The sequence below is a fragment of the Mustelus asterias genome, chromosome 14, assembly GCF_964213995.1.
Source record: "Mustelus asterias chromosome 14, sMusAst1.hap1.1, whole genome shotgun sequence".
NCBI lineage: Eukaryota > Metazoa > Chordata > Chondrichthyes > Carcharhiniformes > Triakidae > Mustelus > Mustelus asterias.
In genome coordinates, this window is record NC_135814.1 from 51,672,773 (window position 1) to 51,686,029 (window position 13,257).

General features: G+C 42.7%; 1 protein-coding gene across 1 annotated transcript in view; it reads right to left on the bottom strand.

Annotated features, from left to right (window-relative positions):
• Positions 1-13,257, bottom strand: part of gorasp2 (golgi reassembly stacking protein 2) — a 41,699-nt gene that overhangs the window by 18,187 nt on the left and 10,255 nt on the right. Inside the window, exons 2-3 of the mRNA XM_078228362.1 lie at positions 2,314-2,394; positions 208-411 (exon numbers count right to left, since the gene is read on the bottom strand). Of these exons, the coding sequence (XP_078084488.1) occupies positions 208-411; positions 2,314-2,394 (285 nt within the window). The remainder of the gene's footprint in view (positions 1-207; positions 412-2,313; positions 2,395-13,257) is intronic.

A 13,257-nucleotide genomic window follows, 5' to 3' on the forward strand; every position in this document is an offset into this window, starting at 1 on the left:
GGATTAACCATTTAAATAATTTCAGGCCAAAAGTAATAGCTTCAAAACTAAATTTTAAAAAAACATTCTGATCGGTTTCTTCACTCCCCAGATTGAAAATGCAATACCGAGTCCTTCACACTGCATAGCTTTATTATGGACTTCAAACTAAAAGCTATTTAACTCTTGCACCCACCTCACCCAACCCCCATATCAAAATTTACTTACCAACACATGCCACACATTTTCATTAGCTCCCTCAAAACTGCAGAAACGTATGCTGACTCCTAACAAACCTTGGCCACCCCACATGTTGCTGGGAGTTACTGTGGTTTCTCTCAATTTGAGCGTCTTGCTGCTGTAGACAACCATTTTAATTGGCTTCTCCACATTGGTTTTCAAAAGATCTTTCAGGGTATCATTGTCCTGATTCTGAAGTCAAAACAGAGGAAATATATTTAAAATTAAAACAGCAAATCTAATACAAAATGAAATGCTTCCAAAATTGAACTTCTGCTCATTTCTCCAAAACCTCAGTCAATAAAATAAATATTTTATCAGGGAATAGCCTTGATCAATAATTAACCAATTAGCACCCCAACAACCACTTTTCTGAAAAAATAAGAGAAGCTATTTAATACTGCACACTAGCTGGGCATTAAACAGAATGAACGTGATCCCTTTTATAAAAATTGAGTGTTCTTGTCACCTGGGGCTTTCAGTGATAAACACATCATCACTCCACAGATGTTCAGGCTCAGAGTGAGATTGCCACTCCAGTCCTAGTTTTTTATCTCAAAATCCAGCCAATACTTTCTCACCCAACCTGTGATGGCATCTGTGCTTTGGAGGCCTTCAGTCCAGGGTCGCAGAGTCAGAGGTAAGGAAGCCACGCCTACTTCATCCACAACCTGCTTTATGGCAGCTAGTGCTAAGTTTAAAGGTCCATCTACTTTCCATGAAGCCATGGAGAAGGCAATTTTGTAAGCTAATTAGGTAGGATTGAGGCACGGTAGCACAGTGGTTAGCACTGCTGCTTCACAGCTCCAGGGACCTGGGTTCAATTCCCGGCTTGGGTCACTGCCTGTGTGGAGTTTGCACATTCTCCTCGTGTCTGCGTGGGTTTCCTCCGGGTGCTCCGGTTTCCTCCCACAGTCCAAAGATGTGTGGGTTAGGTTGATTGGCCATGCTAAAATTGCCCCTTAGTCTCCTGGGATGCGTAAATTAGAGGGATTAGCAGGTAAAATATGTAGGGTAATGGGGGTAGGGCCTGGGTGGGATTGTGGAAAATGCACTGATAGTTAGAAAGGGCTGTAGACCCATTGAGTGACCACAGCACATGGAAAAGACCTGCCTTCTGATCAGACTCGATGGGCCGAATGGCCTCTTTCTGTACTGTAGGGTTTCTATGATTCTATGAGGTGCCAAGGTGGTCTGTGGAGGGGTTGGTTGGTTGGGAGGCTGGCTGTCGTTCGGTTGGGTGTACCGTCAGGTCGGTTCAATCTGGGGGAAGAGGTGTTGGCTCAGTCAGTGTGAGACGTACTATAAGGGAGAGGTATATGTTCATCAATACTACAGTTACTGGGTGTTAGAAGTGGTTGTAATTCTAATTATTCCTGGGTAACTATTGCTATAAACCAGTCAGAATCATCCAAAGTTTGCGATTTAAATCGTACTTTCAAAAGATTCCAATTGCAGGGCAATTTACCCAAGAGACGTTTGCACTTACGGGTGGGTGGGGGTTCCAAGCACATCTTTAGGGTACCCCCAGTCTTGCCCTTGGGTAAATCTGCCCAACAGAAGACCTGGATTGGCGCCTCTTTTTCTGCTCGTCAGCTTTCAGTTGGAAGGATACTAATTGTGCAGTCCTTCTCCTTCTGAATAGAGCATCAGTGGCCACCATAGTGAGCAGCATCCTGACTAATATGGAAAAGATAACCTACTGCTGCCTGGAATAATCCAAATATAAAGAAATTCAAAGGAGCTGTGATCTAACTGTTAGAGACATTGCTGTTTTCAGCACGAAGCGAGCTGCAATTTTTTGACCAATAGCCTCTGGGCAAAAGAGAAAATGCACTGATAGTTAGAAAGGGCTGTAGACCCATTGAGTGACCACAGCACATGGAAAAGACCTGCCTTCTGATCAGAAGGTGGGAGGTGGGCAGGGGCAGTACCAAAATTACCCAGTACCAAAATTACCCAGGGGTTCAAAGTGGTTTTAATCCTAACCATTCCTCGGGGACTGTTATGCCCAGTGCATCCTCTGGGGTACCTCCAGGGGTACTTGAAATTTGTAGCAAATTATAGCTCACTCCACAAATAAAAATTGCTTACCAATCTAGCATTCCCAATGGAAACAACAAAATCAAAGAAAGGCTCCAGTCCAGCCCTGTGACCAGGGGAATTTTCTTGAACCTGAAAGCAGAAGATAAATAATAATTCAAATGCTTTAGAACATAGAACATTACAGTGCAGTACAGGCCCTTTAGCCAAAGATGTTGCGCCCACCTGTGAAACCAATCTAAAGCCAATCTAACCTACACTATTCCAATATCATCCATATGTTTATCCAATGACCCTTTAAATGCCCTTAATGTTGACGAGTCCACTACTGTTGCAGGCAGGGCATTCCACGCCCTTACTACTCTCTGAGCAAAGAACCTACCTCTGACATCTGTCCTATATCTATCACCCCTCAATTTAAAGCTATGTCCCCTCGTGCTAGCCATCACCATCCGAGGAAAAAGGCTCTCACTGTCCACCCTATCTAATCCTCTGATCATCTTGTATGCCTCTATTAAGTCACCTCTTAACCTTCTTCTCTCTAACGAAAACAGCCTCAAGTCACTCAGCCTTTCCTCATAAGATCTTCCCACCATACCAGGCAACATCCTGGTAAATATCCTCGGCACCCTTTCCAATGCTTCCACATCCCTCCTATAATGCGGCGACCAGAACTGTACGCAATACTCCAAGTGCGGCCGCACCAGAGTTTTGTACAGCTGCAACATTACATCATGGCTCTGAAACTCAATCCCTCTACCAATAAAAGCTAACACACTGTACGCCTTCTTAACAACCCTATCAACCTGGGTGCCAACTTTCAGGGATCTATGCAAATGGACACCGAGATCTCTCTGCTCATCCACACGACCAAGTATCTTACCATTAGCCCAGTACTCTGTATTCTTGTTACTCCTTCCAAATTGAATTACCTCACACTTTTCTGCATTAAACTCCATTTGCCACCTCTCAGCCCAGCTCTGCAGCTTATCTATGTCCCTCTGTAACCTGCAACGTCCTCCCGCACTGTCCACAACTCCACCGACTTTAGTGTCATCCGCACATTTACTAATCCATCCTTCTATGCCCTCATCCAGGTCATTTATAAAAATGACAAACAGCAGTGGCCCCAAAACAGATCCTTGTGGTACACCACTAGTAACTGAACTCCAGGATGAACATTTCCCATCAACCACCACCCTGTGTCTTCTTACAGCTAGCCAATTTCTGATCCAAACCGCAAAATCACCCTCAGTCCCATGCCTCCGTATTTTCTGCAATAGTCTACCGTGGGGAACCTTATCAAACGCTTTACTGAAATCCATATACACCACATCAACTGCTTTACCCTCATCCACCTCTTTGGTCACCTTCTCAAAGAACTCAATAAGGTTTGTGAGGCACGACCTCCCTTCACAAAACCGTATTGACTATCCCTAATCAAATTGTTTCTTTCTAGATGATTATAAATCCTATCTCTTATAATCCTTTCCAAAACTTTGCCTACAACAGAAGTAAGGTTCACTGGTCTATAATTACCAGGGTCGTCTCCACTCCTGTTCTTGAACAAGGGGACAACATTTGCTATCCTCCAGTCTTCCGCCACTATTCCTGTAGACAATGACGACATAAAGATCAAAGCCAAAGGCTCTGCAATCTCCTCCCTAGCTTCCCAGAGAATCCTAGGATAAATCCCATCTGGCCCAGGGGACTTATCTATTTTCACTTTCCAGAATTGCTAACACCTCCTCCTTATGAACCTCAATCCCGTCTAGTCTAATAGCCCTGTATCTCAGTATTCTCTTCGACAACGTTGTCTTTTTCCTGAGTGAACACTGATGAAAAATATTCATTGAGCGCCTCTCCTATCTCTTTGGACTCCACGCACAACTTCCCACTACTGTCCTTGATTGGTCCTAATCTTACCCTAGTCATTCTTTTATTCCTGACATACCTATAGAAAGCTTCAGGGTTTTCCTTGATCCTACCTGCCAAAGACTTCTCATGTCCCTTCCTGGCTCTTCTTAGCTCTCTCTTCAGGTCCTTCCTGGCTAACTTGTGACCCTCAAGCGCCCTAACTGAGCCTTCATGTCTCATCTTTACATAAGTCTCCTTCTTCCTCTTCACAAGAGATTCAACTTCTTTAGTAAACCACGGTTCCCTCGCTCAACCACTTCCTCCCTGCCTGACAGGTACATACTTATCAAGGACACGCAGTAGCTGTTCCTTGAACAAGCTCCACATTTCAATTGTGCCCATCCCCTGCAGATTTCTTCCCCATCCTATGCATCCTAAATCTCGCCTAATCGCATCATAATTTTCTTTCCCCCAGCTATAACACTTGCCCTGCAGTATATACCTATCCCTTTCCATCGCTAAAGTAAACGTAACTGAATTGTGGTCACTATCACCAAAGTGCTCACCTACCTCCAAATCTAACACCTGGCCTGGTTCATTACCCAGTACCAAATCCAATGTGGCCTATCTACATAGCGTGTCAGGAAACCCTCCTGCACACAGTGGACAAAAACTGACCCATCTAAAGTACTCGAACTATAGCGTTTCCAGTCAATATTTGTAAAGTTAAAGTCCCCCATAACAACTACCCTGTTACTTTCACTCCTATCCAGAATCATCTTTGCAATCCTTTCCTCTACATCTCTGGAACTTTTTGGAGACCTATAGAAAACTCCCAACAGGGTGACCTCTCCTTTCCCCTTTCTAACCTCAGCCCATACTATCTCAGTAGACGAGTCCTCATCAAACGTCCTTTCGGCCACCGTAATACTGTCCTTGGCTAACAATGCCACACCTCCCCCTCTTTTACCACCTTCCCTAATCTTGTTGAAACATCTAAACCCCGGAACCTGCAACAACCATTCCTGTCCCTGCTCTATCCATGTCTCCAAAATGGCCACAACATCGAAGTCCCAGGTACCAACCCATGCTGCAAGTTCACCCACCTTATTCCGGATGCTTCTGGCGTTGAAGTAGACACACTTCAAAACACCTTCCTGCCTGCCGGTACACTCCTGCGACCTTGAAACCTTATTCATGACCTCACCACTCACATCCTCCTGTACACTGGAGCAACAACTCAGGTTCCCATTCCCCTTTGTATATTTGAAAAAGTAAATATTTGGGAGTACTTAATTTGAGAAGCGTCTTGCATTCATCCAAGTGTACAACTGATCAGCACATAACATCTCAAAATGAAGGTCAGAAAACCACATACAATGCAAAAAAGTCTGCTCTGGTAGATTCTTGCATATAGGAGCATGCTTACTTGAAAGCTAGATTTCCAGCCAAGCAGTAGCTAGCTGCTCCCACTGTGCCTTGTAGTTAACCACCAGAATCTGCAAGCAACTGCTAGATACGATTTCCTTTCCAATTTTCCCTCCTCCACATAGGGAGTTGTTAGTTAGTCTTTCTTAAGAAAAAGCAGCAAATCTTGGCATGTCCTTCATTCACGCAACCACAACACCCTTTTCCCCCCCAATTCTTTCATTTGCTCTGACACAATCCAAGTTGTCTCAGCTATCACAGCAATTCTACTGGCTTCACATTCAGATTGCATAGTGAGTGGGTTGTGAATGAAGAAGCTCAATGTTAAAATCATGAAATCAGCCACTTTAACTTCCTGTCTCAGATCAGGGCAGTACTTCACTAAAATTCACACTTGGGGGGGGGGGGGGATTTTACCATTTTGAGTCTAAGTGCCGAATCCGGGCGTCAAATAGATCTGCACCTGGAATCCTCTTTGCAGCGCGCCCATATGCATTTTGCCAGCTCTGGCCCGATCCGTGCTGTGGGCGAGGCTTAGCGCTGGCAGACCGATCGGAGTTCTGAACTGCACATGCGCAGTTCGAAAAAAATCTGACAGAGTGCGGCCCGGGCGCGAAAGAAAGAAAAAGCAGAAAGCGGAGAGAGCGGCTCTCTGATGATCATCCTCTGGTCCGGGGAGGGGGGTAGGGGAGGGGGTGTGACCGATCATCTTCTGTGGTCCTGGGGGGGGTGGGGGTGTGTGTGTGTGTGTGTGTGTGTGTGTGACCGATCATCCTCTGTGGTCCGGGGGCGGGGACATCTCATCCTCTGGCTGTGGGGTTCCGCTGCAAGTCTGCGGCCAATCCCTCCTGCCGGAGTGGACCTGCAGCCATGCCATCCCACAAAACCTTCAAGATGAAGCGATTCCTCGCGAAGAAGATGAAGCAGAACCGGCCGATTCCACAGTGGATCCACATTAAAACCAGCTACAAGATCAGTACAACTCCAAGAGAAGACACTGGAGAAGGACCAAGCTGGGCCTGTAAAGGGATACACCATCACTGGTACACTTCCAGTCACAGCCATCTCTCCCGCTCTCTTGCCACTGCAGGGAAGAGTAATCTGTGGCTGGTAGTGTACCAGTGACGGTGTATCCCTTTACAGACGGTAAAGTGGGATTTGGTGGTAGAGTTGGGCGCACGGTTCATTAAGTCGATTTAAATGCATGCAAATGCATTTAAATTGTCGGGCTGCCTGATTCGGGCACGGGCTGGACCCACACCCGAATCGGGTGTCGGTAAAGCTGCGATTTGCTCAGATTCGGGTGCAGATCGCATTAAGGGCCCGACGCCCAACTTTACCGTGATTTCGCACCCGAAAACGGGCGCAACGTTTTGGTAAAATCAAGCCCTTGGTCTCTGAACATTGGATTCACTTTACTGAGATGGAGCCTTTCGCTACATGGCAGCATGCCTGCATGGAGGTCTCAAAGACTCACCTACGCATCCAACTGAATGACCACACACACAACATAAGGAAAGACAAGTATGAACTGAAACATGGACAAATCCAGGAGTCCCAAACCAACCAATATGAAAGCTCCATCGAATCACCATCAACTCCTGGGACAATAAGAGGGTGGTAACATGTCTGCAACGCATGTTGTATTATTGGCGTTACCGTTGCAAATCCAGAAAAAAAAAGTCAATCCTTACTATAAGAAACCCCGGTTCCTCTGGCCTTTGGGCGGCAGATTAAATGTCAATCATTTTTATAAGACATAAAAATTAAACAGCATCTTATCTGTTAATACTGATTACAGAACTTCTCGATTTGCAGTTCCTCTGCTCAAATATTTCAATAGCACCTCATTTCTGAATTCCTTAACCTGCAAACCTGGACCAGTAACTGCAAAACAAACTTCTATACAAGGTGTGGTCACGGTGTCTTTATTTATCTCTCATCTTGGTGAAGCAGAAGATCGATGAACTGGGTGAAAATGGTGACATATTCAGAAACAGTAGCTCAATATACCAAAATGGACTTAAGGTATCAGGATTCTTATCTCAAACTTGTCTCAAAGCTTTTATCTATTCTGGGACAAAGCCAAGCTGAGTTCACTTTGCAAACAGGGCCCACGGAATGCTGCAATTACATTTGATTTTGCTCTGTTCCCTGTCACTTCCTAACAAAGTAAAATCAGAAGCAAAGAACTGTGAGAACTGAATGCCTGTCAGTTGGATACTGATGAAGGTTCAGATTGTCTATTAAACTTCATGGATGAAATTTACAAGGAGGATGATCTATTAGATGCCAACGAGGCATGGTCAGACTTGGACAGTAACTCCATAGAGGAATATATCACTGGCTTTAATAGACTGTAGATTTCAAAAATTCAATTTGGATATTTCTTATTCAGTGCTTGCATTTAAAATGCTGGATTTTGCCAAGGTGTCGATTATGCATAGGTTCCTGGCATTAACTGCCATTCAATTCTCAGAAAAAAGACACCCTTTTGGGTCAAATGTCTGCTGTTTTAAAAAGAAACCAAAGAAGCAGTCATTTCAAAAAGGCTTGATGGCACAAATGGAGCATTCCCAGGTGTCAGGAAGGATGGAGAACTCAATAATTGCTGCATTTGAGATTGTTCAGATATATGGTGCAGGCGTCAGTACAACAGAGGAATTGCAGACAGAACGAATGGGAATAAAGGCATTTTTAGCAGAGTTGGCAGTCGTCACGATTAGAGTAGTAATAATAGACAAACGTACCCCAGGAATGCCTGGGGAACAGTTGACAGGCACTTCCAACGTGACTCAAAATATCATTAAGTCTTGAACTTGGCAGAACAGCAGGGCTTTGAAACAACATGAGACAGAATTTGAAAGTTGACGATGATGATGACGTTCAGCCTGAGGAAACTGTACCAGTCTCTCGGAAGTTTTTTTTCCAGTAATGAGTGCGTTAGTCACAGATTCATCAAATTGTGCCATGTTAAGATAGCAGTTGCACCTCTAATGGGATTGCCTTGTAGCTGAGTAAACCTTCCATGAAAAAGGCACAAATGAAACTGGACATGGAACATAATAATAATGCAATGGTTTTTGGAAAATCAGTGGGCTTCCACAGATGGGGAGAGGTGATGGGATAATTTCCGAGGTAGAAGTGTTTTCACAGGTCAGAAGTCTCAGAATATTCAGGGAACTCAGGCATCGCATAATCAGCAACTTTAATCCTGGGGACCTTGAAAAGAGTCAAAAAGTAAGTGGAGTGGTCTTGGTATGGTGATAGTGTATGATAGGAACACAATAGTTCTCCAACATGGTAGACAAACTATTATACATCTTGGTTAATTGGAATTGATTACAAACCTTTATAACCCAAGCAATTAATAGAAGGCAATGAGGCATCCTGCACCTCACATATTCATATGTTTGACAGAAATGAGGAACAGAATGTGGTAGGTAAAGGGTCAGATGGCAATAGGCAGAATAGCACCAAGATACAGATCAGGCCCATTGCATCCAAAGGACAATTACCTAGAGTTGGTACTAGGGTGACACACATACCAGAAGGGTCCAGTGAACGGAGGGATGTGACTATTATACAGAGAGCAAATTGGCTAAATGTCCAAGATGATGGACAAAAGGCAAGATTTCTGGATAGCCAAAATGATGTGAAACCATGGAAAACAAGAGAATGTGCAAGTTTTCAGTGATCTGGGAGCGACACTTGCACAGAAAACCATCAAATACTGGTGACAGATCATTGGAGAGAGATAGTCTGTAATAATAGTGCAGAAAGACGTACAAGGACAAGTAGTTCCTGTAGCTCAATGATGGGCAAACCAAGCTAGTGAGTGGACTACGAGTGGCCTTCCTTTATCTCAATGGGCCACAAGATCGAAATCAGGTTTGCTCACCAACCATGACCTCATGAGTAAGAGTAAATACATTTAATACATGCCAAATATTTCATAAGTTAAAGAAAATGCTTAATAATTTAACAGAACTATAAACTTCAAAAACAAAGGAAATGTTTACACTTTTAGACGCAGAGGGAGCGCAGAACTCTCACAGTTAATGTGGTGCACCTCACTTCACATGCGGAATCACTTCAGTCACACAAGTAGGAAAGAAACTATGCAGATGAAAATCAGCGGAATGCAGCAACTCTGAGTATGGGCAATGGTCAACAAAATATCTCGTGGGCCACACACAGAACCCTGATGGGCCACATGTGGACCACAGGCCACAGGTTGCCTACCACTGCTGTAGCTTGTTCTAGATTCGACTAATCTAGACAAGGAATAAAAACAATCCAGGAACATTAATAGAAGTAGAAGCCTTTCTGACCAGGAGGTTTTGGTGGTGCTAACAAATTAAAAGATAAATTGAGACAAAACGAGAAGAGTTGGACAGTTGGAAGCAATTTGATGTCTACTTTGAAGTGCCAGAAAGGTGACAGCCAGCCTCATCATATAGATGGATTTATCCAAAAAACAATCTGCTCAAACAGGACATATGGGGTTAAAGCGAGACTAATGACTAATTAGACTAATAAAGGGTTTGAGAGGCTTGGAGATCAAGGCTCCCCTATTATGGAATCCTGAAAATTTTCTTAGCTCTGTTGGCCACATATTCATGGGAATGTAGACCAATCGACATAAAAGCTGCATTTTTGCAGGGAGAAAATTTCAGAGTAAAGTGTTTTTGAAACTGTCTAAAGTGAGTGGTGTAGAAGGAAACTTGTGGAAATTAAACAAATACATTTACGGAATGGTGTATTGAGGGGGAAGGTATTTTTTCTCAGTCGTGCTGAAAGAGGCTATAGTTAGCTGAAAGCAGATTGAATAATGTTCATATGGTACTACAAAGAAAAACTCTCAGGCATCTTTACAACGCATGTCGATGATTTTCCGTGGGAAGGTTCTGTGGAATTTGAGCAATTTGTTACAAGATTGAAAGAGAGGCTTAAGGAGCCTTTAAATACACAGACTTAGGCATTAAGCAGAATAGGTCAGGAGTAACCTTGACTCAATCTCATCTAAGTGTTATTTTCAATAAATTGGGCTGTCATTACAGAAAGATGATCTTGCATCTAAAGAAGAAACCGAGCAGTTAAGAAGCTCGATTGGACGGTTGTACTGACTATGCAACCAGATGCCAGTTTTGATGTATTGGAACCAAATATTGAAACATGCTGCAACTGTGGATGTTTTAAGGGCAAATAGAACATTTAAAAAAAAGAGAAACATGTACTCAAATTTCCAGCCTTGGAAGGAACTAAAGACACAAAATTAGTCCTTTTTAGTGATACTTTTCATGACAATCTGCCGGATGGATATTCAAGTACAGCTGGTTTTATATTCTTGGACGCTGAAAATAGAAAAAGTTGTCCCTTTGCCGGGAAACTAATAAAAAGGGTTGGTTAAAAGTACTTCAGCTATGGAAACACTGGTTATTGTAGAAGCAATAGATATGGGGCACTACTTATCAAATATTTTAGATGAAATTTGATACACACCATAGCCTGAGAATAGTTCCCCATGGAATAATGCAAAGTCAACCAAACGTGCGACAGAAAAAAGGTTCAGGACTACCCTTGCTAGTATAAGAGACGTTAGAAAGGAAATTTCCATGACAAAATACATTGATCCAAATCCTTAATTCTCGGATTCCTTTACAAACAGGAATGAACGCACAAAAAAAAACTATTTTGGAGTTCCTGGAAGAGGGTTGCCTTGTATTATGTGGTGTACAGAACATGGAAAATCATTTTTTTCTCCCTTCAATTTGTTTTGAAATATTGTTGGTGTTAAAAAGTTTTGATTTAAAGAGGGAGTCTGTTAATAGTAATACAGTTCAGGGTAGACAGGTGGAGGCTGTACCTTGAGCACATTTGTCCCAGTTGCCTGCCTCTTCCTGAAGTTATGTCTGCATCCAGTGACCACAGGTACACTCGAAGCCAGTGGGCACCGCAGGGAGTGGAGCACATCAGCAGCTCCAAAGATGAACTTTTTTTGCTAATTAAATTTTATTTACAAAGCTGGAATATCAGAAAAGTTTATTCTTCAAGGTGAAGATAGTAGAAGGTTGTTCAGCCCATGCTGCATTTCAATTAGAATGCACGCAAAGGAACCGTATCAATTTTCAAATTATTTTTGTTACATTTTGTCTCTTACCGGTATGTTAATTAATCTGTTTCACTACTTTACTCCAAACAGTATAAAAAGATACTTTTTTTGTTAGTGCCCCATTAAAGGGTCGTTCATTAGTTAATTAGGTTAATTCTTTTAAGTTAACTCAAACGAACAAGAGACGACACTTGGAATCCGAGTGATGCATTTGGTTAGTGCACCGTCCTCTGATCAGGCAGAATTTTGAGAACACCTGCTCAAGGACTTGGGCGGCGGGAGTAGTGTTATTCTGGATGGACTTTTCATACATCCCCTGACTATTTCTTGCTGTGGAGGTCTTATAGCTCAGTTGGTTGCACTACTGCCTCTGAGCCAGAAGGCCCTGGGGTCAAGTCCCATAGAAGTGTTCACAATATGTATCAACAGGTTGTTATACAGCCTGCAAATCCTTTCCACACACTGAACATGCAAAACAAAATAGAAAAAGACACTTCTGGAACATTAGGCAGTGATTAGGGAGGAAGCAGACATTTATCATGTTGCATTCTGTAAATCAATCCTGTATTAAGTAAAAGAATGGGCTTCTAGAGTCCTATTTCAGCAGCTGACTTCAGAAGCAATTAACATGTAGGAGTAAAACACCCAAGGGATGAAGACAGCTTAAAAATGAGACTAGTGATATTTCACATCATGACAATCTCCACGACCTTTGTAGCCTCCATGACAAACATGATTTTGCCAAGTTTATGCGATTAAAAATTGGGCTGACGTGCTGCCAAAAAGAATTGCTTAAATGCGTCTTGAAATAAAAACCAAGCACAAGACTACTATATTTGCATCCATTTTTACAATGCAGTCCTGATATTGATAAGGCTCAAGCTTAAATTTCTGGCATCCTAAAAAGCACTTAGTACCTCTGTGCTATCGATATTAGTATTATGCCAGTTCTCTACCAGCACAGGACTGCATCTCAAACAGAAATTGGATGTTCATACAGCCAGTTTGATTTTCTCAATCCTACAACTATATGATTTTTGGGCATTTCTCTTGTAACAAATCACCAACTTTATTCATAAGGTGCCATGAAGGATGTCAATATTTCAAAACTGAACATTTTTTATATTTCTGGCAATCATTCCCAGAAAGATTGAGAAACTGCACCCCAACTTCAAGAATATCTTTCCCCCCCAAACTGCAGTTTTACTTTAAAAACAGGTTCTTACACATTCCAAAATAGGAACAACTTTACTAGCTCTATTTATTTTTTCTGATTATTCTTATGTATACTGTTCTTGCCCTTGTGGTTAAAACACTACATACGCACTCGCTGCTCCCTATCTTTGTAACCTTCTCCAGCTTTGCTATCCTCCCTCCCAAATTCCCCTCTCTCAAGGCCACAGGTTCTTCCTTTGCCCCTAGGTGGTCATGACTTCAGCACCTAATCAAGAATTCCCTCCCTAAATGACTTACTGCTTCCTCTTTTAAGATCCTCCTTAAAATTTACCTCCACAAGCATCTTAAACTCTCCTTTCCATTTTGGTGTCCATTTTTTCTTAAGCTTCTATGAAACACTTACATAAAAAAAAATATAG